Source organism: Eumetopias jubatus, unplaced genomic scaffold, assembly GCF_037043125.1.
Source record: "Eumetopias jubatus isolate StellerSeaLion01/CBP00866 unplaced genomic scaffold, mEumJub1_p1.0 scaffold_1, whole genome shotgun sequence".
In the NCBI taxonomy this organism is placed as follows: domain Eukaryota; kingdom Metazoa; phylum Chordata; class Mammalia; order Carnivora; family Otariidae; genus Eumetopias; species Eumetopias jubatus.
Window position 1 is genome coordinate 171,752,605 of NW_028274807.1, and position 27,152 is coordinate 171,779,756.

General features: G+C 45.0%; 1 protein-coding gene across 1 annotated transcript in view; it reads right to left on the bottom strand.

The window, feature by feature from the left end:
* The window catches only part of ITPR1 (inositol 1,4,5-trisphosphate receptor type 1), a 320,000-nt gene that overhangs the window by 25,077 nt on the left and 267,771 nt on the right, over nucleotides 1-27,152 (bottom strand). Inside the window, exons 50-57 of the mRNA XM_088027511.1 lie at nucleotides 23,197-23,319; nucleotides 17,467-17,642; nucleotides 13,177-13,341; nucleotides 8,099-8,294; nucleotides 6,616-6,708; nucleotides 5,311-5,450; nucleotides 4,598-4,763; nucleotides 1,708-1,868 (exon numbers count right to left, since the gene is read on the bottom strand). Coding sequence (XP_087883637.1) covers nucleotides 1,708-1,868; nucleotides 4,598-4,763; nucleotides 5,311-5,450; nucleotides 6,616-6,708; nucleotides 8,099-8,294; nucleotides 13,177-13,341; nucleotides 17,467-17,642; nucleotides 23,197-23,319 — 1,220 coding nt within the window. The remainder of the gene's footprint in view (nucleotides 1-1,707; nucleotides 1,869-4,597; nucleotides 4,764-5,310; nucleotides 5,451-6,615; nucleotides 6,709-8,098; nucleotides 8,295-13,176; nucleotides 13,342-17,466; nucleotides 17,643-23,196; nucleotides 23,320-27,152) is intronic.

Here is a 27,152-nt window from a genome sequence, read left to right on the forward strand (position 1 = left end):
GTGGTGCAGTCCCCATCACTAACCCTGAGCCTGGCTTTCATCTGTTAGGGAGCACACCCAGCAGCCGCATTCGGGAACTCCTGCCTTTTTTCCCTCTCTGCTGATTTTTTTTCTCTTCTCCTTCCGCTAATCTATGACACTCTCTTTCAACACCCCTTTAAAAGTCATCTCTGCTGTAAAACCTCATCCATTTCTCTCTACCCTCAAAGTTCTCTCTGAGTGGTTCCCCACTAAGGGTAATTTTATCAAACACAGTACTAGATGTGAAAGAGCTTTACAAGCCATAGAGTGCTAAATACTTAGAGATTATTAAGAATCCCTCTCCTCGGCACTCACATCACCAGTTCAGAGGATCATTTCTTCAATCAGCATTGTTTTGTCTCTTCTGTTGGATGCTTACTACTCCAAGCATGACCCACCAGCCTGCAGCTTCAGCATCCCCCCACCTGCCAGAAGTGCAGAGTCTGGAGTCCTGACGGTGCCTGCTGAATCCGAATCCAAACCCTCACATCTCCAGGTGAGTTCTATGTACGTTAAAATTTGAGAAGTATGGAATTTGACATTAAGGACCTCAAGGGTACAGATAGCACAGAATCGCCCAAAAGCCCTCTGGAACCTGCAGAGGCCTCCGAGCTGGTGTTCTTTGGGGGGTGGGCTCAAGAATATTGCCACGTGACTGCCGGCCTGCCAGCAATAAAACTAAAAGCCTGCCTGCGTCTGCCGCATATGAATGATGCTATTTACAGGATCAGTCGTCACCTGAGATTTCTTTATAGTAAAAGCTTTAAAATCACATCTGCATAAAAAACACAGACGGGCCGTTTAGGATACCTCATTATCAGGCTGAGTGCTTAAGTCCTTGGCAACTGGAAGGAGAGTCAGTGAACTATAGCCCCCTGTCCCCAGAGCGAGCTCACATAAATCACAGAGGCTCCCTAGACTTCACAGTTCAGGCCTCGTCGCTTTACCAACGCCCCTCCTGAACATTTTAATGAAGTTCAGAAACCACAGGTATGAAAGGACAGCTGGCCTGGGACCCCCACAGCACACGTTTGGTACCTCCTCAAAGTCCTGGCCGAGAGGAGTGCTCTGGGAACCCAGGGCAGCTTCCCCTCTTCCCAGGACACTGCGGTCACGCTCTCCAACAGCAAGAAGATGAATTTGGGACTCCAATTCCTCCATCATATGATCCCTTCCTAATGGTTAGCGAAGCATCTCCCAGAAAGGCTAGACTGAGGCCAAATGAGCAAATAACCCAGGCTGAATGAATTCCATCAACTGATCATTATTTAAAGTTATCTCTTAGGGACTAGGTCTCATTTAAGGAGAACAAAGAAAAGGATCCATTATGAAGAAAAGAGGCTGAATACGTAGAGATGGGAGACTGGGTTGTGGGGTTAGATCTAGGTTAGAAGCCCAGCCCCAGTGAGGTGGCCGTGTTCGCATCTCGCGGAGCCTCACTGTTTCCTCCTTTAAAATGGGGATGATACCACCGGTCTGGTGCTTCTGCAGTTCACTTGAGAGGACACACAAACTCTGGAGTCTAATACCTCACCTAGGCTAAGAGCTCAGTAGCCCAGGACACATTAGGTGTTCTTTTTCTGCTGTGTGACCTGCTCGCTGGCTCCCGAACCGTGCTGCTCGCCCCGAGGACAGAGCTGCGGTTCCGGCCCAAGTGTGAGCCGCCTCCAGGAGCTTCCTGCTCACCTTGATCATTTCTGCCACGTAGCTCTCGGGCCCAGTGTACTCTGTGGAGTCCTTCACTTTCACCAGCACGATGAAACACAGATAGTGCCACATGTTGTGCTCCTCCTTGATGTGCTCTTCAAAGGTGACAGTCTTGTTGTCGAACTTGTCTCTCTCCAAGCCTACGGAGAGACGGAAAAGCCCCCGGCCCCAAGTGAGCAGCCACGGAGCAGAAAAGTCTGCGAGAGAACTGTCCGCAGGGGAGGCTGCGAGTGTAGTCCCCACCTTTGTGCAGAGTTGGATTCTGGTGGCCTCCTCCATGCATTCCCTTTTACATCCCCACAGGGAACCCCAGGCTGCAGGGAAGATGGCCCTGGGTCTGCATCCCACCTCTGCCCCCTCCCCGTCACTGTTTAGTCTCCACGTGCCTTAGTGGCCTTGTCAGGGAACGGGGGAGAACTTTAAACACATTTTGAACTTTAGCTGGTAAGTTTGTATTTTGCAGAGGTCTGGGTGAGCTACTGTGTGAAACTAGTTTCTGTGGATTCTCGGATGGAGCAAGGAAATATATGATGTATAATGGGAGCTAGATTTCTGTCAAAGAAGGGAGCACAAATATGGAAAGGGAGAAACAGTGTAATGGTGAACTGGAATGAGAGGTATGGGTATGAACTCATTCTTTTTCAGATGTATATAAAAATAGACACAAAAGTGTATGGCATATGTGTATGTACACAAACACCCATGGGTGTGCATGTACATGTCTATGCTAGATCTGCACCCCAATAAGCCCTGGGAGCAGGGGTACAGCAGCAGGAATGTGCACACCTGGTCCCCGGATCTTAGCTTCTAAATACCCTTTTCCACTAGAAAGAACCAGGGCTTTTTGGGAAAATGGGCGATGCCAGGACCGGGTCAGGGAGATACAAGTTAAGCTTGAACCTGCACTATCTCGTGGCACTAATAAAGTAAGGAAGTACACAAAAAATTACAGTGACATGACAAAACAGAGAAACCAGCTTGAAGGGCAGGAACACATCTGGGGCAATCTGAGCATCAAAACAAATAATGACATTAAAGGATTATAATCCACTGGATTAAATAAAAATACAGAAATCCATGTTGTCACAAATACAAAAGTATTAATACATATATAGTATACATACCTACACGAGAAGAGAAAGTTCTTTCTTAAAAAGCCAACTAACAAATGTAGAAATAATAAAATAATAAAATCATCACTGGACAGCCATCCTAATAAAAGAGGCAGGCAGGAAACATCAGTGGACATTAAAGCTAGTGGGTAAACATTTAATTTGAGGAATAATGGGATATTTACATGGTCGCAAAATATTTCCTCATAAATGTTTCCTAACTGCAAAGAGAAAAAAACCCTAACCTTTAGTGGAGAAACCTGGCAATCACCACCTTAACGAAGTGACTGGAGTTATTATCACCAGTTATAAGAGGAACAGGCATCCCATGCCTCCTGAAATGATGCACTGAGGAGAATAAACATTTCTTTGATGTTCCTACAGAAAATGCATGACCCCAATTCTACCATGAGAAAACATCAGAGAAACCCAACCTAAGGGACATTCTACACAATAACTGACCAGACTCTTTAAAAATGTCCACAGAGGCTAAAGAGCCGTGACAATGGAATGCAACATGACCTGGGCTTCCACTGGCTATAGAGGGCATTACTAGGATAAAGGGTGAAATATGAACAGGGTCTACAGACTGAGTGACAGTATGGTATCTTTGCTAATTTCCTAATCTTAGTAACTATACTGCATATTTATGAGAGAAGCTTCTTGTTTAGGAAATAACATATTGAAATATTTAGGGATCAAGGGGCATCATGCCAGTGGATCTCAGACTATAAGAAAAACTGTGTGTATGAACAAGCAAATGAAGTAAGACATTAATATCTGGGGACTCTGGATGAAGAGTAGACAGAAATTCTTTGTATCGTTCTTATCACTTTTCTGTAACTCTGGAATTATTTCAAAACAAAAGGCTTGAAGTAGTTTTAAGGGGGCGAAAAGCAGATTTAAGTTTTTAAACGGAAAATGCTCATTTTTTGAGTAGAGGTACCAGTAGGAAATTTATATATTCACAGTTACTGTATTATGAATAATCATGAAATGACCACCCAGCTGCCAGATTCCTACGTGATTAGTATACATTTCCACTTACCTCCCTGTAGCTATACTGACAATGGTTTCTTGGGCACCCCATGCACCCGTCTACTACTTCTCATTGAGTGCTTACAATGTGCAGGTTCTGTGCTAGGGCTACACGAACCAGCTCTCTTAGCCCCACAATAATGCAGAGAAGTACATATTATTGTACCCATTTTACAGATGGAAAATCAAAGTACAGAGAGTGAAGCAACTATGCCAAGATTATGCGCCTAGGAAGCAGCAGAAACTTAATCAGAACCCAGGTCTGAGTCCTGGGCCCAGGCTCTGAACACCTCCACCATACCCTCCGAGGGGAATATTCTTTGATTTAACGCCTGCTACCATCTGCAGTGGAGACATCCACAGGCTGGCACTGGATGAAAGATGTCCAGTCTAGTTACTTAGGAGGGGGCCAAGAGATGCTCGGCAGCCCCTCCAAAAATGAAAAGACCCCAAGACACATTCATTTCAAATTATGTGCGATCACATGTCTGCCACGGGAACCTTCATTCCTGCAGACTCACTGGCGCCGGGATCTGCCGCTCGGGTCCCTCGGCTGCAAACACCTCCCAGCAGAAGGGAGGCAGAGGAGAGGCCCCCCCCAACGCCAGGGGCAGAGAGGCTTGAGGAGGCAGCGGCACCTCGCCACAGAAAGCCTGTGGGCAGCCCATCCGGTCCGTGGGGCCTGAGCTTCCCTGCGAAAGCTGGGCTGCCACACTCACCACAGATAAAGCACGTGGTCTTTAAGATCTCCTCCTTCTTCTGCTTCTCGCTCCTCAGGTCAGCAAAGGTGTCAATGATAACCCCGAAAATCAGATTAAGGACGATGATGATGACCATGAAGAAGAACAAGAGGTCATAGATCACTCTAGCGGCAAAGAGGGGCTCCTAGAAAAGAGGCGTCTCCATCAGTGAGGTCATGCCGCTGCCCTTTGGTCTGCAGAGCTCAGGGCAGAAGGAAGAGGCTGCCAATGGGCCCAACATTCGTGGCTCACCCGCACCCTACGGGTCTGCTCTGTCACAAGTTAAACTGGGCAGCAAACTTGAAAAGTCACAGCTGTGTCTTTTTTTCACACCCTTTGTCCAAAGGGTCAATTCTGCCAGTGTCGTGTGGTGTGTGCACGAGAGCAGCTCCCTGGCATCTGAGGGGTCTTGGACATGTATTCAGGTAGGCCAGACCCGGCCCGGGGGGCAACAAGCATTTCCGTGCCCTGAGAGGAGGGCGAGAGCTGCCCCGTCCCACAGGGCAGGGGTCCTCACCTCGCTCCAGGGTGGGCGGTGGAGAGAAGGAAGCCTCAGCTAGCTAGCTTTGCACGTCTACTCCGAACTACACCAGCTCTGCTTTGTCGTGGGCTTCTGCGCAAGCTCTCTGCCTTATGCTCTGGCCCCCAGCCCCCACCCCCCCTGCTCTCCCTTCCCCTCGGGATCCAGCTACCTCTTTGGATGGCTTCCTGAGCACATCTCCTACTCCGCCCCCGCTCCTCAGCCCGTGACTCAGCACCGTGACGATGCACATCAGCAGCGTCTCACACGTGTGCTCTTTGTCTTGCTCCGTCTCTTCTGCAAGGACCAGCTCTATGAACACGGTGAGTAACAACAGATTTACAACGTGTGGGAAAAGAAAGACCATGATTCTGAGATGGTGTTCCCTGAATGCCAGCTCACCAGCTACACACGGGAACAAGAAAGAATAAAACTAAGGAATCGAGGGTCATATAACTTCTTTCAAAAAGCTGAAGTTACCTGGGGCAATTCCGTTTTCATCACCAACCCTTGCTAGTTTCTCAAGCCAAGTCAGAACTGCCCTTCCCTATATTAAATCCAAAATACTCCCTATCCTATTCAGATTGAAACTCCAGTCCCAGCTCTGAACAGGCATTTGACCTAAGATAAGTTGCTTAATACTCCGAGTCACAAGCATCTCATCTCTCCGCTGAGGGTAATCCCACAGGACCTAGGCTCCTCGCTGGCTAAATCCAGCCACGTTTTACAGCAGGTCCCCTGGATAAATAGCTTTATATTGGATGCTGCCCATTCTTAATCATTTTTGGAGGAAGAACCATGTCTTGCTGCCTATCCTGTTCTTTTCAGCAGTTGCAGGGAGAATGGTCTTGCTAAAACAGATCTCACCATACCACTCCCCCCCACCACTTCAACTTCTATTCATCCTTTGGGTGAAGTTTAACCTCCTCAGCCTAACGTGTAAGAAAGGCCCTTTGTGATCTGGCCTTCTGTTGACCTCTCTGGCTTCATTTCTTGCTACTACTCTTCCTCATGATCATTATCTCCTCCAACACACTACAGTCTACTTCCAAGCCTTTAGACACCTTATTCCCTCTACCTGGAACACCTAACCCTCCTCCACTGTCCAAGATTCTGCTGTTTTAGTTTAACTATCACCTCCGGGTGCCTATCTTCTCTATTCCCTCCTTATTCCTAGCACTTAACATACTGTCTAATAATCACCTAGGTGCCTGCTTGCCTCCTCCACCTACAATATAGTCCCTGGCAAATAGGGGGCACCCAGTAAATAGCGGCTGAATCAACCAAGCAGGTATTTTCTTCCCATGTAGCCTTCTTTTCCCTTCATCTCCCTCCTCTCTCCCAGCCTTTCCCCTTTGCTACTGGCCTTACTTCTGAACAGTAAATCTGCTTCCATCTGCTTCCAATGTCCTGTGCACCATCTAAGCTTCCAGAGGAGCCTAACACTAACATGGGGCTTAAGCCTACAAGGTCCTACCTTCTTTGGGTGCAGGAGAGGAGCAGTTCTCCACAGTCTCCACCCTACACACGTCAGAGTATAGGAACTCGCTTGCCAAACTCTCGCCGGCTTCTGGGAAAGAGAGGAAATTTTATGATGAACAATCTGGCAGCATATGGTTAAAATGTTTGAAGTCCCCAATTCACGGCTGATTAAACAATTCTTTACATAAATAACACCCTACATTCCTGCATATAAATTCAAGGCAGAGATGCAATTTACACTTTCATTTGGTGATCTGGATGGGAAAGAAGCCAGAAATGTCAATTCCTGTAGGCTTACTAGAAATATCACACTTAAATAGCACCTCTCCAACTTTAAAGACACACAGCTGAAACTCTTCGACAAATACTACTGTACGTACAGACTCCAGCAAGATTTACACCAAGTCTGCACAAAAAACATCAGCGAGCAGGAATGGAAATCCAAGGTCCAGACCAGTTTAGTTCGGAACCCTAAGATGGTTGGCAGCAAATTTCACTTAGTGTCAACTTGGAGGCTAGAGTTACATGTCAAGAATGCAGCATTTGGGAGAACAAGGCTGCCTGGCTTAGTCAGTGATAATAATTCTAGTTTGTTACTTGGACTTGGGGCCTCTGGCTACCTGATTAAAACAAAACAAAACAAAACAACCCAGCAATCTTTCACTTAATGGTGTTAAAATATTTTAATTGAGACAAGGAACACTTGGGTATCATTCAAGTATATGATCATTTTATTTCATTCTCAAAAGTGGAAATGACTTCTGTTTGCTCTATATAAAAATAATGTAAGCTCACTGTCAAACTTGCATACAGTAAAAAAAAAAAAAATAAATAAAAGCCCCAGAGACAACCACTGCTGGGGGGAGGTAATATTCTTCCATATTTTAAAAGACATATATGAGTTTTTTCATTTTTAAAAAATATACGTGGATCCTATTATAGTTATTATTCTGCAATTTCCCACCACACCTTTGTGGGTGCTTTTCCTTGAAGGTTTACAAAGATGTGCCCTCTCTGCAGGGGATGCCACCCCATAGGACACTCTAATGGAACACTCTACATTTAGACTGGTTCCGCTTTCACACTGCAGTGAACATTCTTCCATATGCATCTGTTTCTGCATGCATAGGCAGCAGGTTTTTCCTTTAAGGATAAATTCCTAGAAGTAGATTTACCAAGCCAGAGGAATGCATCCCCCTATGCTTTCGATATATAGGGTCAAATTGTTTTTTAATAAATTGTATTCGTTTAAAAACTGACTTTAGTGAATAAGTTAAATGTAGGCTCTGGACCCTTACACTCAGCATCTGACATACCAACCACCTTTGGAATAAAGTGAGAACCAAGCCCTGGAATCAGAATTCAAGTCTGAGTGCTAGGGAGATACCCACATTGCTAAAGTCATCGTTCTCTTTAGTTCACTTACAATGAAGAACTGTTCTCTTAACATTAAAAAGATCCGAAGATCTCAAACTCACCTGGAAGAGCAGTTTCATTGGGCAACCTATCTACTTCCAAGATAAAATCATCTTTGAAGAAAAGATAGCCCACTATTGAGAACAGGTAAACCAGGATCAAAGCCAGAACTGCTGTCAAGATGATGGACCGTCCATTGCGAGTGACACTTTTAATGACATTAAGCAGAGTCTCTTCTCTGTATACCAAATCAAAAAGCTTTAAAAATGAACAAAGAGAAGACAATGGGACAATTTTAAGAAGCCTCTAGGTTAGATGTACACGAATATCTCATAATGAAAACTTGATTTATAGACAATTTACCCTTCTAGAAACTCAAAAGCATTCTATTATCTTAACACTTTATACTTGCTTGTCTTAGTGAAAATGGAGATGGGAAACATAGCCTAGAAAAGGTGGGCGGGAAGCAAGAACAATTTCCAGTGGTACTCATACAGTTGAGAGGTCCTGGGGATGGAGAAAATACAGGGTAGTACCAGTGGGTTTCAGAAGGCAAGGGAGAACAAAGTGATGAGGCTCCTGGCATGCGTCCGTGTAGGGAGTAGTTACTGAGTTTCTGCTAAGGGCCAGCCACTTTGGATACAGGATTGGACCAGCCCTGGCCCTGTCCTCCCGGAGCTTGGAGTCTCACAGGGAAGGCCACATACAGCAGGCCAGCAGAGGTAGCAGGGGCTCTGGAGTGCGAGGGGCAATCTTAGCTCAAGCATAGGACATCAGGACAGTGGGCTAGGTACTTTCTCCTCTGCCCTGAGCCTCCGTTTCCTCATCTCCAGACGGGAGGACAGGGTGTTGCTATGAACCCTAGCTACGTGATGTGTATTGCGTCCGGTACATAGTGTATGCTGCGCTTACATGCTGAGTATGCACAGTAAATGGTAAGGATCATTTCCTGATGAAGGGACTGGGCCAAAGTCACACAGCTCATGGCAGGGACACTGGTGGTGGTAACACACCAGGAAGCCTAAACCCTTCCCATCTCCCTAATGGGGGGAGGAGGTATGGTGGGGGTGGAGACCCCGAGCAGTGCACTGTGGGCTCACAGTCTTGGCTCGCCCTAAGAGACTACTTGCTCTTTGCAAGAAGTTGGCCTGTAGGTACTTCTAGGTATGTGGTACTGATGGCTGGTTTTCTCAGATATTTGGCTGCGGGAAGAGAACAGAGCCATGGAGGAGAGCTCTGTGGGCTTATTCTTGGACCAGAGGGCTAGTTTTAATGTGGTCCCTGTGCTGAAACCGAATCTTCTGAAGGTTCTGCCTCCACACGGCTTTGGGGAATGATTGCACAGCCAAGTGAGTCAGGGGACAAGGGTCTGAATCCTGACTCTGCTTTTAATTTGTAGTAAGATGATGATCAAGCCATGTAACCTCTCTGAACTGGCTGATCTCCGAGTCCCTTCCAATTTACAGTTTTACATCTGAGTTCATTTTCTGGTCAATTAGCCCTTCTGCCTCCATAAGGCCAATCTCTGTCCTGAGACCTGTGGTCGGGGCACCAGGTAAAGTTGGAAACTCAAAGGGAAGGAAGCAAGAAAGAAGCATTTCATCAATATAAGAGTACAAAAAGCTAATGTTGCTATTACAGTTAAATATTTTCCAGCAACCTACTATGAAGCAGCAAGTGAGAGCAACTTCAGACAATAAACAAATGACACTTGTGTTCTGGGGTAGGAACTGTAAGATTATATAGCCACCAAGTCATTGAGATGACAAGTAATTTCTTTTTCTACTCATCTGTAATTTCTGACTTTAAGACAATGGACATGCATTACTTTATAAAGGAGAAACTTTCTTCTAATTGGAAAATGACACATGTTCAATGGAGAAAACTTTGAAAACACAAAAAAGCACAAAGAAAAACAAAAATCACCAATAACCCCACCATCTACTCAAGTTATTTCTTCTGCCCCTACTACATTGGAAAAATGTTATACAATATACCATAATACTGGCATACAGTCAGCCCCTTTCACCAAGCAATCATGAACATTTTTGTGTTAGAAATGATCACCTAGACTGTCACTGTACAGAAAAACCAGTTTACTTAACCAAAATATTTACTTTTTTTTTAAAAGTCAAGATGTTTCCAATTGCATGTCATTAAAAATAATGCTGTGATGAACACCTCTGTACTTGCCTCTATACATACTTGTCCAGTTATTTCTTTTTGGAGAATTTCCAGAAATGGAATTGTTGGGTCAAATGTTGCAACTTTCTAGAAACATACCGATCACCCCACTGCTTTCCAGAAAGGCTGTACTGATCCACGCTGTCAGGGGACGGGGGCCCCTATAGCACACCCTCATAAGACCTGGACATGCTCAGGCCTTTGGACCTTTCCAAACATCACAGGTACAGCTCGGGATCACACTGTTGTTTTAATTAGCACATCTGCGTTTAGCATTAATGTGGAACATTCTTCCATGTTTACTGACCATATGGATTTCTCCTCCTGTTACCTGCCCATCCATGAACTTGACACATTTTCATCTCGGGGTGTTAACATTTTCTAAGGACACATTTGGATGCAGGCTCGAGACCAGGTTCAGCCAGTATGGGGCCCCACTCTCCCACTGTCCTTTTCTGGTCTGCTGGAGTGGGGCTTTCACAACCTCGGGAGATGTGGGTTTTCCCTGCTGGAGGTCTCTCTCCAGTTCCTTTCTGTCACAGGTTTCAGTACTTTGTCTGTGATTCTCAATAAACACGTTAAATACTACTTTTGATACCAAAAGTAACATGTCACCTGAGGTCACAGACAAGTCACAGCCAGAAACACATACGAGAGGCATCCAGCCACCATCTGGTTGGATCCTGGTGAGTTCTCCAAAAGCGAGCTGAGCTCAGGTAGTACTGGCAGCTCGGAGTTACTGTTTCTGTGACGGATGAGAGACGTGAAAGCAAGAATGCAAACTGCACTGGGAAATACCAGCCACACCGAAGCAGGGACTTTTTCACAAGCTCAGATGAAAGGCAGTTTGGAGCTGGGCTTATGAACTGACTCGGCAGTCACCAGAGCTCAGCTGCTCTCTGGTCTCTGGCACTTACTGGGTGACTCTGGGCAAGTTACCTAACCTCACCTAGCCTCAGTTTCGCCATCTGTCATTTGCAGACATCATCTACTTCAGATGTCGTGGTGAGAGACAGTATGAAAAGAGCACATGGGGAACATTCAATAAATGGCGGTAACAATGATTTTGTGGTCCGTGAGGCCTGTGAGGGCAGAGAGAATATTGGTTTGTCTCCCTACAACAGCCCTGCGTCTAGCATGGGCGCCAGCCGTCATCTCGAAGGACCAAAAGCAGAGGACTTGAAGGTAGAGACAGGGAAACGAAGCCAACGGGACACAGAACATAGGCAAAATCACACCCTTCCAGGGAGAGATGGCACTGTCTGAAGCAGAATCTCCTGTCTCTTGGGAGAGATCCCTCGGTTGGGATGAGAGAGACCTCCAACTGAGCTCTACCTCCTTGCCTAGGAGGACATGGGTCTCCCTGACTCCAAAACCAGATCCTCGGGGTGCCTGGGTGGCTCAGTCGTTAAGCGTTTGCCTTCGGCTCAGGTCATGATCCCAGGGTCCTGGGATCGAGCCCAGCATCGGGCTCCCTGCTCTGTGGGAAGCCTGCTTCTCCCTCTCCCACTACCCCCTGCTTGTGTTCCCTCTCTCTCTGTGTCTCTGTCAAATAAATAAATAAAAATCTTAAAAAAAAAAAAAAAACCACACACACACACACACCCACACCCACCCACCCCCAGATCCTTATCCAGGGACATTATTGTAAGAGACAAAAAGGCTCAGAAATATACACAGAGCTCTCAAGATTTCTGATACAGAGTGACCAAAATAGGCCACATAATGGCCATCACAAGTGCATCCAGAGACCTCTTTACCTAAAACCTCAAACTATAGCCAGACCTATTTTAAAATGAGGTAAAACAATCCATTTCCCTCAGCCTGCCAACATCTACCACTAATGGAATGAGCTAATCCTGATGACCTGAAAGGTGAATTCTTTATGGTGTTTTGGATGGCAGAGGAAGTAAGTGGTGACAAAGACAGTAATAGCTAGAATTGCTAAGCATTTCTTGTGTTGTAGTGCTATTCTAAGGCCCTGACATGCACAGTTGCAGATAATCCCTGTGGCAGCCCTGTGAGGGGGACAGCTTGTTCTCGTTTTGTAGATGGGGAAACTGAGGCACATAGCAATTCAGTAACCAGTCCAGAGGTCACATGGAGAATACCTCCCAGAAGAGTTTTCCTTGCTCTACCCTTGCTCTACCCTTGTTTTCCTTGCTCTACCCTTTGCAAATAAATCCCTTTGATCATTTTTTATCCTAACATTTTAATTCTTCTAGTCCCTTTATGGATAGTTCTGCTTGCAGATAGCTCAGCTTTATGCTTCTTGTCATTTGATGTAGGTACAAGGCAAAGGTTTCTTATCTACAACTCTATAGGTCTAGATTCCCTCTAATGACAGGAAAGTAAGTAGATATTTGGTCTATAATTTAAAAACCTGTTCAGGAGGAAGGTGATTGAACCAACTCATTTTATAGACTATCAAGACATTAATCACTTGGCTCAGATTGGAACCAAAGAACTTCCAGCGAAAAGGTCTCCCGGACCAATAAATCTACTGAGCTCCCGTCATAGATCTTGGGACTTTGAAAAAACTCCTCCTCTTATTTCGTCACTACATGTTCTCCCTGGGAAGCGGATCCCATGAGAACTGTCAGATGATGACAGTCTCAAAAAACATTCTCCCTGGTAAGCACTGGCTGAGTCCAAGAAAGAAAGCAAAGCAAAGATGCATGTGGAGGACACATCCCCTGATCCAGATGGTAGGCACCGTATACCACTGGAAAGTGAGAGGCCCAATGTGCACACAAGCAGCACAATCACACACCTCTTGGTCCTCTACCAGCTGCCCTGCTCCCTGGGTAACTTTCTTCTCCAGATACTGGAAATGAGGCATGTGACCTTATTAGCCCTGACATACCAATCACCATTAAAAGGAGGGGTCTGTGAGGAGAGACACGGGACACTCCTAGTTTTCGACATGTAAAATCTTTCCCTACCAGGAACTCACCAGCAGACTGTAGAAGAATTCGTGCACAAGGAGGCCCATGGCGCAGATCAGCAGATACAACAAATGGTAAAGGAACTCAACATCCAGAACCATGGCTCGGTAGCCTCTGGTGAATGTTCCACAGTTGCCCACAAAACTCATTAGAAAGATGATTTTATTGCAGACCTGAGAATAATGACAGGAACAGCCAGATAAGCACAGACTTCATGACCGTCGAGGGCCATTTTCACGCAATGGTATTTCCACAACTGTGCCCAAACAAAGCTTCCTTTTGCACTAAGTGCCCACCGAACCCGACCAGAACCATTTTATAGATCTAAGTCATATCGTTACTTTGCTTTTCAGGCATATTACAAATTATGTGGTAGTCAAATAACTTCATGAGCAATAGTAATCAAGTGGCATTTGTATATGACAAAAACAAAATTAACACATACTGAAATTATGATTTTCGAAATGAGATATGAATCATTTCTAACATTCTTATATGAGTTAGTCAAACACAGAAGTCACCTCAATCTATGAACCCTGTGATCAGCATGAATAAAAGCATTTTCTGAATTTCTGTTACATTCTAGGCAGTATAAGGGTTGCAGTTTAATGAGAACCAGCTAGTTCTTGTCTTTCATTGCTCCTAAATTCATAGAGGAAATAATTTTGTTGGGGGGAAAAAAAAAGTAAGGGACTTCAGGATGAGTTCTGTTTCCCTGCCCCCGCCCCCGGGATTAATAATTTTTCTTTGGGGATCCATCCCTTTCCATGTATCAGTCCTTGAAATCTGGGTGGGGCTCCATCCCAGTCAATCGGCATAAGGACTGGTTCCGGGATAGTCACATGACCCAATGGAACCAGTGATATCCGATGAGAGCTTTCCTGGGACTGCAGCAAGAGACAACTTTATTGCTTCATCCTCACCTTGAACTTAAGAGAAAGTAAGCTTTGAAGCTGCTAGCATCCACCTCGCCCTACCACGGAGCCTGAGTACAATCGATGCGGAGCCCAAAGATGGAACTGGATCCTGAGGCTACTGTCTGGGCACCTGTACTCAGCTGCACCTGATGCTAGGATCTTCATTTCTCAGTCACACGAGCCAATGCATCTTCTCCTTTGCTTCAGCAGGCATGGATTCGGGTTTTTGACACTTGCAGCCGGAGTTTGAGCTACTGTGTAATATAGTTCCACCTCTAATAGAAACCCCATGCCCAAAAGTCCATCTCCAGCAACACGTTGACAGAAACACTCTGATCAAGAGAAGACTGGAAGGGAAAGTTTTTCGGATGTACTTGGTAAAACCATCTTCTGCTCCCCTTGCTGCCTTGGCCACAGGTGCCAGGGAAATCCTGCCTGTTAATCTGGCCAGTCAGTGTAAGAGAGCTTCTCCGCCATCAGAAAAGTGAGGAAGCCAACACCCACAGAGAACATTAGGCTTTCTCAGACAGGATAAACATTCAACCGCCCAGTACTTTTTCCCTAATATTCTACCCATCACTAGTATAGGATCTTTCATTGGGTGAGAAAGTATCCTTGACCTTGGATGATCTGTGTTGATGGGGTTTCAGGAAAACAAACAAACAAAAGGCCATGCTCTGATTATATTCTAGGACCTCAGACATGCCTCGGCTCCTGCTGTCTCAACAGAGCAATCTGCTTTACTTGAATCCGCTCTGCCCTCGGTTTAAACAACTTCTGCCCTCGTTTCCTCCATTGCTTCAGCAGCCCATATGTATTCACGGTCTTGGCCTGGTGCCCCCACCTCCTACCGACCCTGCTTAATCAGTCTGACGTTTGGCTTCTGGCCTCACCTCTCCCCCAGTCTACAAAGGACCCAGTCAGGGTGCAGGCGGCAGTCTGTCGGCCCTTACCACCCAATCCCGGCTCCTGCAACACGACGGCTCACCAGCCCACCCATCCCACCACTCTGCCGGCACCTGGCTGCCAGGACACCACCCTGTCCCACTTCGCCGGCCCTTGTATGCCCAATGCTCCTTCTCTGCCCATAACTACTTTCTTTTGTCTCCTATGTGCTCCATGTGAGTGTTTACCTTTTTTCATTCACTCTAGTTACTTATTATAGTTATTTCAGCTCTCCTCACCCAGCTTTTACTATAAATGGTAATTGCCTAGTTTGAGTCTTTCCCCCAAATGATTTATGTTAAAGAAGAGATGCCTGTGGAATGATTAAAGCCCAGAGAAACAACAAAAAACTAAACAGCCCATAAGACAACAACCCCTGAAATACTGAGTTTTTTCCCTTTTATTTTTTTGTTTATTCTATATTTCCTTCTTAAGTAGATTCCTCTTAATGATACCTACATCAGTGAATGACACCTACCTTCCCTTCTGTAACACTGCTAAGTCTTTGTCACTCTGGTCATATGTTTTCAAATGCCACAGCTAACAATGGCTTGCCTTATCATCTCAAGCCTAGTAAATCAACAATTTAAGTACATTTTCACCCTGAAAATTAGGTCCCTGCATGACTCCACTTTAGTTGCATTATTCTTTTCCTAGTCATCTGTGACTGAAAATTTGGAGTTGGGGTTGCCTCCTTCATCACCCCATCAAGATAGTAATAACCTTATTGGCCTGGAGAAAAGGACCCCGACTGAGGCCCTACATGGCGTTCAGGTGTGAGGCTCTGACTCACAAAACGTTACCCTGTCCTTTCCAGCTCTGACATCTGTACCTGCTTCTTCCTTCCACGCTCTGACCAAGACCCAGGCTTGTCACACCTAGTCAAGAGCTCTGCTGGGGGTCTGAAATGGTCCTCCTGCCTCCAGTCCCTCCCACTTGAATCCACATAACATTCCACTACTTGAGGGCATTTTTCCAAGAATACTTTTTTGTATATGCCATTTCTTTGCTCAAAAAAACTTGAGTCATTTCCCACTACTGGGAATAGAGTTTCCCAACCTATATTCTACAACACTAATTCCAAGTGATACTTAAAACAAAATGTGGGCAAGTAAGTTTAGGAAACAGAGATACACGGTTTCCATTTCTTGGAGATTCATAACCCTTATCATGCATGTTAAAGTCTCTCAGAAATCCTAGAGTAAAAACCCTTTAATTTTGTTTAACCCAGGCTCTCCCTCACGGACTAGACCACTGAACCTCTTTCTCACCTAAGATTTATCAACTTGGAGGCTGCTTTGGAAACACTGACCCGGAGGATGATGCCCAAGGCCACTCTCCTACCATGCAGTGTCCTGGTAACCTGTGCCGGGAGTAGGTCCCATGCATCCCTCCCTGAACCCCAGTGGAGGGAAACGTTCCTGCTGGCTCTCTCTTGAGAGTGTCCTGGGCCTTCCCCACTGCTCTGGCCTGTGGGGCCTACAGCAGAATGCTCTTCTCAATTTCTGCTTTCTGGCCCGGTCCTAGCCATTCTCCAAGACAGAGCTGAAACCCCACCTCCCCCCCTGGGGCTTGTCAACTTGAAGTGGTCCCTTCTCCCCCAATGTCCTTGCTGCCTTTGCCATGTGAATACCCATCTGGGGACATTTACTGCTGCACTGAATTACTATACTAACCTTATTTTGCAACATGACTTCCATTTCTACACAGCAAAACCTCAGCTTCCTTATATGCTCAGGGCAGAAACCTCTAGAAAGCAGTTTCGATCCCCACAGTGCCTCCCATGTCCAAACCTTTTGCTTCCTTTCACCAGGAAACCTCTCCAACCTATGGTCCTGTATCAGCTATCTCTGCTTCCTAAGAATTCTCCCTATGGGTGCAGGTGGCATCTGTCCTTCAATTACAGTGGAAGAGCACTTCCAAATGTCACCACTGACTTTGAAATAACCCCGATTCTCTCCTTACCTCTCTACCTGCTCCATCTCTGTCTGAACAAGTCCTTCTGCCTCTTCTCCTGGCGCCATGTGGTCCTCACCAGAAGTGGGTGTGCTGTATTAATATCTGACCATTTGACTGATACCATTTAATATTTGACCATTCGGCTAAAATCTCCTGTCCCCCCAAACCTCTGACCTGACTGGGAAAAATAATTTACATCTCCACTGCTCTCCCTCTTCCTGCCTTACTTCTGAGAGGGAAATTCCCCAAAAAGGAGACTGTGGATGCCCGGGTAATAGATTAAGAGGCTCACTGTACCGTGAGAAGGTTAAGAGGGAGATGTCCACCCACGCAACTCTTGCTTCTGCTATTTTAACAGCTGACCTGAACAGTCTTTTGCCGCACTGAAAGCCCAGGCCAAGATCCTAGGAACCAGAATGGAAGGCATTCCTGTTTGCATGTCAACAAGAACGTGGCTATGAAGGTATTTATACTTACATTGAAAGCTCCCAGAAGAAACAACGTGGGTTGTAATCCAACTGAAAATATCAACCGGAGAATTGTGGAAGCAATTAAGGCCCGGATGCCATGGGGCTTGGGGAGGGCAATGACAATGGCCAGAGAGATGAGCATGGCTGTCCACAGCAGTCCTGACCAGTGTGGCTCCAGTGTTCCTGAAAAGACAGGCGGAGCTCTCAAAGATCAGTGCTTTCATGGAGTAAAAGGTGACAGACCAAAATGGGCTTAATGACAGTTTCTGCAATCACCAAACTGGCCTTACTGTCCAAACTCTCACCTCCTGTTCTGTGCCCCAGATGTAATCCGTCACACATCCATGTTTTCTTACCTCCAAGCCTTGACCCATGTTCCTACTACCTGGGAAATTCTTTTCCCTTTCCTATTCATCCTAGGTCTTAGCTGAGATGTCAACTCTTCCAAAAACCTCCCCAACCCCCTTCCTCTTCAGAAAACTATGCCAGGTGCCTCTCCCTCTCTGTGTTCTCAGTACTCACTCCAGTCATCCCAATAGAACACTATTTTCTGGTGGTCAGTTTACTTGTCTTTCTCTCCCCTCCTACCCTAATTGCCCCCCAATCGGGTTCCCCCCAACCAAATTCCCTGAGGGAAGCACACAGCACCCCGTAGATGCTCGTCAAATGAATCTGTTCAATCAATAAAACTCATACATGTATCACATTTCACTCTTCGGGAAGGCAAACTGGAAGCCTAAACTTCTAATTTCTATTAAAAGTATGCAAAGGAAAATTGCAGGTCCCTTGCCTGAATCAGATTTCTTCAAGGGAAGGAGGAAGGCAACTTCCGTATCATTAACATCATCCTACAATTAGATTATCCTTGTAGTCAAAGAGCTTATACCAGTTTTTGTCATCTCTTGCTATTTCAAGTTCTATTTAGAGTGTCCCACGAGACGGCTTAGTTATATAACATGAGCCAACATGGCTAAAAATATAGTTCTGTAAAACACTCATTAAAAAAAAAAATAAAACCCTATTTCAAATGCTGTCACATTTTGAGTCTCCTTCAGATGTAAACAAGCAGCACTACATGATTAAGGCCACTTATATAAAGGAGTTTCACTTCTCCAGAACTGCTGGGATTGAAGCCCCACCCAGGAAAGAGACACCCTTGCGAGTTACAGCTCTTCCCTGAGCCTGCTGGCTGCCCTAGTTCATTCTGTTCATGCCGCTGAGACACTTTTTCTCTAGAAACTGTTGCCCAACTCCCAACCCCTTACCTCTTCCCTTTTGATATCCCTCAAAAGAAAACCTGATTAAAAATGGGCACAGAGAGGCAGAAGCTTTTCAGAAATTTGGGAAGATGTGGATATCGAGGCTTATGTCATTTCTTGTGCATTTAACAGTGGTTAGATATCCTATATTAAGCCCTTTACATTGATTATCATTTATGTGATCCTCCCAACCAGCTTATGATTCTCTTCATTTTCCTCTAGAGGAAACTGCGTCTTGGATTACTCAGGCCTAAGGTGACACAGCAAATGGCTGGAGTCTGTATGCCTCTGAAATTGATGGTCCTTAATCACCAATTTAAAAAAATAACACATAAAATCCACTGATTTTCAGCTTAACGTGATGAATTCTGGCATGGGCTAATAGATACGTGGCAGCCATAGAACCACATGTAACTGCCAACACAATCAAGATATAAACATTTTTATTCCCCTGAAAGGTTTCCTGTGCTCTTTGCAGTTGTGGCCTTGCCCCAGCTCCACTCCTAGGCAGCCACTGGTCTCCTTCCTAGCTTTGCACTTTCTAGAATTTCATAAAAATGGAAACAATCAGATTAGGAGGTAGTCTTTTTCATTCTTTCACTTAGCAAATTTTTAAGATTCAGTCAGGTTATTTTGTGTATTAATATGTTGTCCTTTCTATTGCTGAGTAATATTCCACAATATGGATATACCACAATTTACATATTCACTCAACAATTAATGTATATTTGGGTTGTTCCCAGTTTGCAGTTATTATAAATAAGGTTACTGGGAACATTCAAGTACGAATCTTGGAATGGGTGTATGTTTTCCTTTGCCTTGGACAAATACATGGAAATAAGATTTCTGGATCCTATGTTTAACCTTCTACAACACAACCATACCGTCTTCCAGAGTGACTCTGCCATCCAGTCGTACGTGGGAGTTCCACTTGTTCCACATCGTCACCAGTACTTGGTATAGTCAGTATTTTCTTATTTATTATTTGCTCATTTTTATTTAGTATTTCAGCATTTTCAATTTCAGCCATTCTTGTAGGTTTCTCCTGGTATGCCATTCTAGTTTTCATTTGCATTTCTCTGATAACTACTGATGTTGAATATCTTTTTTTATGTGCTTACTGGCCAATCTCTTGTGAAATATCTGATCACATCTTTTGCCCACTGTTTTAATCAAGTTGTCTTTTTATTATTGAATTGTAAGAGTTCTTTATGTATTCAGGATATAAGCCTTTTGTCAGATACATATTTTGTCAATATTTTCTCCTAGTCTGTGTCTTGCTTTTCATTTTCTTAAGTGTTTAATCGCCATCTTAAACTGCCTCAAGGTCTCAGTATAATAAATGGGACCAGTACAGTGGACATACCCAAATCCCGAAGGGGCCGAAATAAAAACCTGTTGTCTCCCCACTATAAAAGAAGTGTTAAAAAAATAATGCTAGATTTTAAAAAAAACCAATTATAGAAAGACATCTTTAAGACAATTGGAGAAACATGAATATGGACAAGCTATTACATGATTTGCTGTTAGTTCTGTTAGATATGATAATGTTATGGTAATTATACATATTTTGCAATATTCTTAGAAGTTAGAGATGCACACTGAAATATTTATGGGCAAAACAACAAGATGTCTAGACTTATTTAAAATCTTTCAGAAAATACAGTAGGAGAATAGATGAAACAAGATGGACAAAATGTTGGTAGTTGTTAAAGCTGGGCTAATAGATATGTGGCAGTATAGTAACTTCTTATTACTTGTATATTTGAAAATTTCAAAAATGGTAATGTTTTAAAAGGAGTACCATATTTGCTTTAATCATCATAGCATGCTCACAGATTCAGTAAAAAATCTGAATGTGCCCAGGTTTCATGCTTTTGGAGCCTGTGTGACTCATCAGTTCTTAAATAAAGGGGGAAAATGATACTTTTGAAAAGGAGCTTTTAAGGCCACCAGTGTTCTGGGCAGCCACAGGCCTACGATGCCACAGAACCCTCATCAAAAGGGGGACATTCAATGGGGACACTTTGGAAATCCTGGTTTTTAGAGTCAAACATGAACAAACACTGATCTCAAAGAAATACTTTCAGGTAACCAACCCGATCTTATTTTGAGGCTGGGCTAATTCAACCCTCCTCCTGAAGATGGTTAGTAGCGAGTAGAGAAGATGGTCCCCACATGTCTTACAAGTGGAAAAATAAATCCCTCTGAGAGTGAACTGAAGTGTTTGAGGTGAGCTCGGTCACTGTGTAGTGGAAAAGGCTTCCTGAGGTCAGCTCAATCTCCTTCCCTTCTGGGAGATCTAATGATGCTTTCCATTTAGTCCACACACATGAAAGACTGCAGCCCACACTGCCAGAACAGGAAGCCAGAGTCGATGCCACATTGAGAACCCAACACTGTAGAGTTGGAAGAACCTTTAACAGTCTTCTCATCAGTGGGTCTTGAACTTGTTTGGGCCAGAAATAGGATGCCCCAGGGATCCTGACTGGGTCAACCACTGTTTTTCCCTGAACTATACAGGGATTTCCAAATCCACATCAAGGTTTTACAACTACTGGGTCAATTTAAGCACCTTTTTACAGAGAAGCCAAGGAAGACTAATTGAAGTTGCATGCCCAGAGTCGTGTGAGGATGTGGCAGAGCCAGGCCTGGACACTGAGTCTGGATGTTGTGAGTCTAGATTTTCCACTGGACGAGGCTGACCACTGCAGGGGAGGGGAGCTGTCAACTACCTCTCCTCAGACATGGGCCTCAACGTGGCCACAAGTGACCAGTGAAGAAAATGGTCAAAGCGTGTAATAAAACGATTTTAAATATTTTTAAAGAAATGGGGGATAAAGGAAAACACATCCAAAGTAATGGTTGAAGAATCGGTTATGATGAGCATAAGGACTTCCCTGAGATGCAAAGGGAGCCGGGCTCTGTCACTCCGACAGACCACTTCACACTCGCACCTCTGCTGACCTGCAGAATCTCTTCACACAGGGGCACTTATTTTCCTAACATGGCATTAAAAAGGAAAGTACCCCCAGACTTGCGTTTAGGTGTTGCTTTTGGGGGGAAAATAATCACTCAAATGAAGCTTTCAGTGTAACTGAAGGCCAAACAGAAAACCTAACTGCTCGAATGGGTATGTTGGATACCTGAGCATCACAGAACAAGTCATCACTTTCAAAATGGACCTTAAGTAGACTTTAAGTCTAGACATGCTGTCTCATTACGTATACACATCTGCATTATTAGGCTCAAGAGCTAAGCCTTGAACTCCTGCACTGTTTTGGTGTCTTACTTTTGGGCTCTTCATTCCATATGTTTCACAAAAGGTGGCTGCTGGTAGGTTTGTGACATACATATGTGAGATGATCTGCCAAATAGCTCTCATGAAAAATGTAGCTGAGAAGACCTCCCAAAAGGCTATCCAGGGTGTCAGAAAAGGGGCCGTGGATGTGTCACAGCAAAGGGGCTTCTGCCAGCCCCCAGAGCCCCACAAGTGTGCATGACTCTAGAATGCTGTCAAGCAAACCGAAGAGCTGCAAACACAAAGATGCCCCTCCTGACTGTTGCCTGTTCTCAGCAAGATATGTAGAGTGCACATGGCAGGTGGCTGGAAAGAGATGGTGAGGATGGGGGGATATCCATAAAGACCAGGGACGGACATCATGTTCTATTGCATGAGTAGTGGCACACGGCTCTTTATAAACTAAATATCCAAGGAGGTGCAGTCTTCGGTCATTCAAGTCCTGCCTCCCTGAGCCCCTTGCCAACATAATTAATTAATTGATTAATTAATTGATTAAAAAATCCAGACATGTCTTAAAAATTCTTCACTCTGAAATTAATTCTGTAAGTATGGTATGGGGAAAATAATCTAGTGGACTGAGCATCGAGATGTCTATGTTCTAGGGTTAGCTCTACCACTACCTAGCTGTGAAAGTTTGGCACGATCTCTCAACTTTTTGGAGACAAAGTTTCCCAACATATAGAACAAGGAGGCTGATTGAGACCATCTCTTACAGGTTTCAGAGAATACAGCTTCTTTCTTTCCTGGTAGATAAATGTGGACACAAAATTTACATTCTTTTAAATGAGATTTAAAAATAAGTCTGTGGTGGGGGCACCTGGGTGGCTCAGTTGTTAAGCGTCTGCCTTCGGCTCAGGTCATGATCTCAGGGTCCTGGGATCGAGCCCCGCATCGGGCTCCCTGCTCCGCGGGAAGCCTGCTTCTCCCTCCCCACTCCCCCTGCTTGTGTTCCCTCTCTTGCTGTGTCTCTTTCTGTCAAATAAATAATAAAATCTTAAAAACAAAACAAAACAAAACTAAGTCTGCGGTGAAAGCTACAATCTCATCCTGTCTGAAAATGGGTAAGTGGGATCCCATAATACTGCACCAACACTTCCAGGGACCATATTTAAGATGCAAGTCATAACCTTCCTGCTGCTTCTCATAGTTTCCTTGAAATTAAAAATACAGGTACCTCCTCTGACTCCTTTAAATGGGTAGAAAAACGCCACGAGCAGATTCATCAGGACAGCCAGGTTAAATGAAATGCTGCTCCAGAAAGACATGTTGCGGGCACACCAGTACAGAACGGGCTGGGCTGTGAAAACAAAGACCAAGCCATGTAAGGTTCAAAGCCACAAGTCAGAACACTGGGAACCCCACTCAGCCCTTCCTCCCGCTCTGCCCCACAAGCCCACTTTTGTTCCCAGTTTTTACCACAACAGTAAAAAATGATCATTTGTTTTGAGGTTGACTCATAGGCTCATAACGACATCAGATTGGTTTATTTCTGTTTGGAGTGGTTACTGGAACAGAAGATGCATTTGGGGACAAGGGAGAGAAGAAAAGGAGAAAAGTTGGAACATCTAAAAACCCTGCATGCCCCAGTCAGCACCACCAGTTATGGAATCTGGGGTTGCCCAGAGTTCATGCACTGAATCCTCAGTCCTTCCAGGGCTCTGGGACCAGAGGAAATGCCCAGAGAGACACAAGAACTTAATCAGCCTTTTAGAAGTGTGGGGCTCCAGTTGGAGGGACACACAGCATTTAGAGTTGGCCCAGCAGGGCCCCAGACGAGGGAGGCTACCATTGCCACACTCAAAATCCTCCACTAACTCACTGGTGCCTAAAAGCTAGACAATGATCCCTTTCCTGACACTGAGACATTTTCCATTTTCCTGAAGTCTGATGATCATGCCGGGGGCAGGGGAACTACGGGAGGGAGTTACTGACTGGGTAGTCAGCAGTAGAGATCCCATTCCTAAAGGCTACAGTAGAGAAAGGATGTGGTACCAAACCCATCACTGAAGGGCAAGAGACATTTTGCATATTGCTGCCATCTGATTCTGTAGTCGCCTAGAGGCCATACCATACCGGCCAGGCATGTTCGGTGTTAGAACAACAAGCCTCCGGCCACACCATGTGGGGTGGTGCTTCCTTTCCCTCCAAGTTTTTCTCCAGTGGTGCCTTAGACTTAGGATGATGCTTAAAAATAGATGTGGTAGGAATAATTTCAGTCTCCATGCCAGAAGCAGAGTTTCCAAAAGATAGCCTCATTCCATATTATCTCCCTCCAAAGAAATACGGAGTATGGGAGAATGGGTCTCTAGAGCGTGTTTCTCTTTCCCAATGAAGTCATCATATAACTTTAGGACAGGAGCCAATGACAAATTCAATGGCCCCGTACTGATGCCTAGAGCAAGCAGCCAAGTCTCTGAAAGCTTCTCTCCAAAATAAAGTTATGGCACAATTAAACAGAGCCCCGGGTAATTTAATAATTGCTCATTTCATGTTTGCACTTGGAAACAGGAAACGTTTCCAAAGTCTAGAGTTTTAGAGCTACAAGCACTGTCTAATTTAAAATCTCTCGTTTTATGAGGGAAACTGAGGCCCAGCAGGGGGGAGAAGCTGTGGAGATCTCATCACCCAGGTCAGTGATCCTCTCGAGTCAGACAAGGATAGAGGAAGGGGCTCATGTCACCATTCAGTAGAGGAGCTGACCAGGACTCGGTCAACCTCCACTAACAATAAACTTTTTTTTTAAGTTAATTGCCGAAACAAATTTAAGATGAGAAATCATCTGTTCTGGAAACAATAGCTACTGGTGTTTCTTCTGGGACTGAAGCCCGTGTCTGATTTGGATATGGAAACTCCAGAAGAGACAGGTGGCAAGAATGGCAAAGGGTTGGTAATGATTGGAGCCGAGTGGTGGGTACATGGGAATTTATAATATCCTCTCCACATTAGCGTACATATAAAAAGCTCATAGGCAAAAGAAAAACAGGAAGTGGCAAAGCTCGGTGATGGACTATGTAAGCCAAAATTCTCTTTAAGGGGGTTCTCAATATCAAATGTAAGAGTAAGACTAGCCATTGTAGGACACTTTCATTTAATTCTAATAAATGGCCCTTAAGTATGGCATAGAGTTCACAAATAAATCATATATTTATAAAGCTAACTTACTTAAATTGTGTCATTCCAAGTATGATGAACAAATAGTCCTTCAAATCAACTGGGTATCTATCCATGGGCAAAAAGATACTTAAAAACCAACCTTGACACGCATGATCTTCTATTTCCTATGTCCCCATCTAACTTTCCAGACTCTTCTCCCACTTCCCTTCCCCAGATAGGCCACCTTTACATCCCAGTCTAGTGGTGGCTCCCTGAACATACGCTGCACCTCTAGCCTCAGTGCACTGTCCCCATGGTGGTTTAAAAATATGTCCACAAAGTCTTTGATGCTCTCCTCTTCGAGGGGTACAGCTCAATCCCCCTCCCCTTGAGTGTGGAATGGACTTAGTTACTGCTTCTGGGAGAAGACAGAAGTGACAGGAGTGCTTCCTGACATTTGGTCATAAAAGGCCCTGCAGCTTCCTCCTTGCACGTGCATGCTCACGCTCTCCTCAGTCATCTGCTCTGAGGAAACCGCCTGCCACGTCATGTGGAACTCAAGCAGCCCTACAGAGGGGCCCATATGGAGAAGAAGTGAGGCCTCCTACCAGCAGCCACGTGAGTGAGCAGAGAAGTGGATCCTCTGGGTCCACCCAGCCTTCAGACGAGGAGGCCCTAGCTGCCAACTTGACAGCAACCTCATGAAAAACCCTGAGTCAGAACCACCCAGCTAAGCCACTCCCAAACTCCGGGCCCTGAGAAACTGGGAGGACATAAATATTTACTGTTTGAAGCCACTGAATTTTGAGGTCATTTATTATACAGCAATATAACACAACTAACATACCTTGTGTGATGCATAAATAGTAATACCCCCCAAAGATGTCCACATCCTAATTTTTGGAATCAATGAATATGTTACCTTTCATGGGAAAAGGGACTCCACAAATGTGATAAAGTTAAGGATCTGGAGATGGGGAAATTATCCTGGATTATTCAGTGGGCCCAACATAATCACAAAAAGTGATTAAAAGTGAAGGATGGGTGTGGGAGTGTCGGGGCAGAGTCATATGGCGTGAGAAAGGCTCTCCTGGTCATGGCTGGCTTTGCAGATGGAGGAAGAAGCCAAGAGCCAGCGAATGCAGGAAGCCCCTAGAAGCTGGAAAAAAAGCTAGAGCCTCCAGTAGGCGGGCGGTCCTGCCAACACCCTGATTTTAGCCCAGTGAGAACCTTTGTGCATTTCTGAGCTCCAGAACTTTAAGACAGTAGATGTATGCTGCTGTAAGCCTCCAAGTTTGTGGTAATCTGTTAGAGTAGCAACAGGAAATGCAGACGCCTTCCCTTTCTTCAAACTCTCAGGACTGTGTTTATCCAAATCCTATCTACCCTTCCAGATGCTGTTCAGATGCCACCTTTTCTCAGAAGCTTGTCTTTCCCACACTTCCACAGCGTGTCACTGCTTAATTACAGCCCTGCTCATTGTTAGTCGCCTCAATTACAACCACTTAAAAATATCCTGTGTTGCCTGCCCCCATAAGATGGTAGGTTCCCACAGGAAGGAATCATAGCTTACACAGTGTTGAATCCCCCCCACCGTACTTTGTATGTTTTCTACTTATTAGGGGTACAAGTTGGCTGGATCGACACACCTGCTACCTCACAGAAAAAGACAGGGTGCTGTGACCCCAGTGAGGCAGGTCAGTCTAACGACCTACGTCCCAGAGCACCACTTGGTAACCCTCTTTCCTAGCCTTTGTATCTGTTCTCCTGAGGGAACTGGGCCTGGCTGAGGGACCTGGACTCTATGGATATAAAAAACAGAATTCCCCAGCTCTATTTGGATGGGTGTGACAACCATGAGGGAAAACCCCAAGCAGGAAAAGGTCAGCATATGCAACTCTGCCTCAGTTTCCTCTTTCACTATCTTCTCATTTTCTTAGCCCAGAGCTTTCACTTCACTGGGGCTGGGAACGTCAGGAGAAGGGGTCAGAGAGGCCCAGGTGAGAGAGGACGTGAGCGCGCTGAAGGGGGCATGCG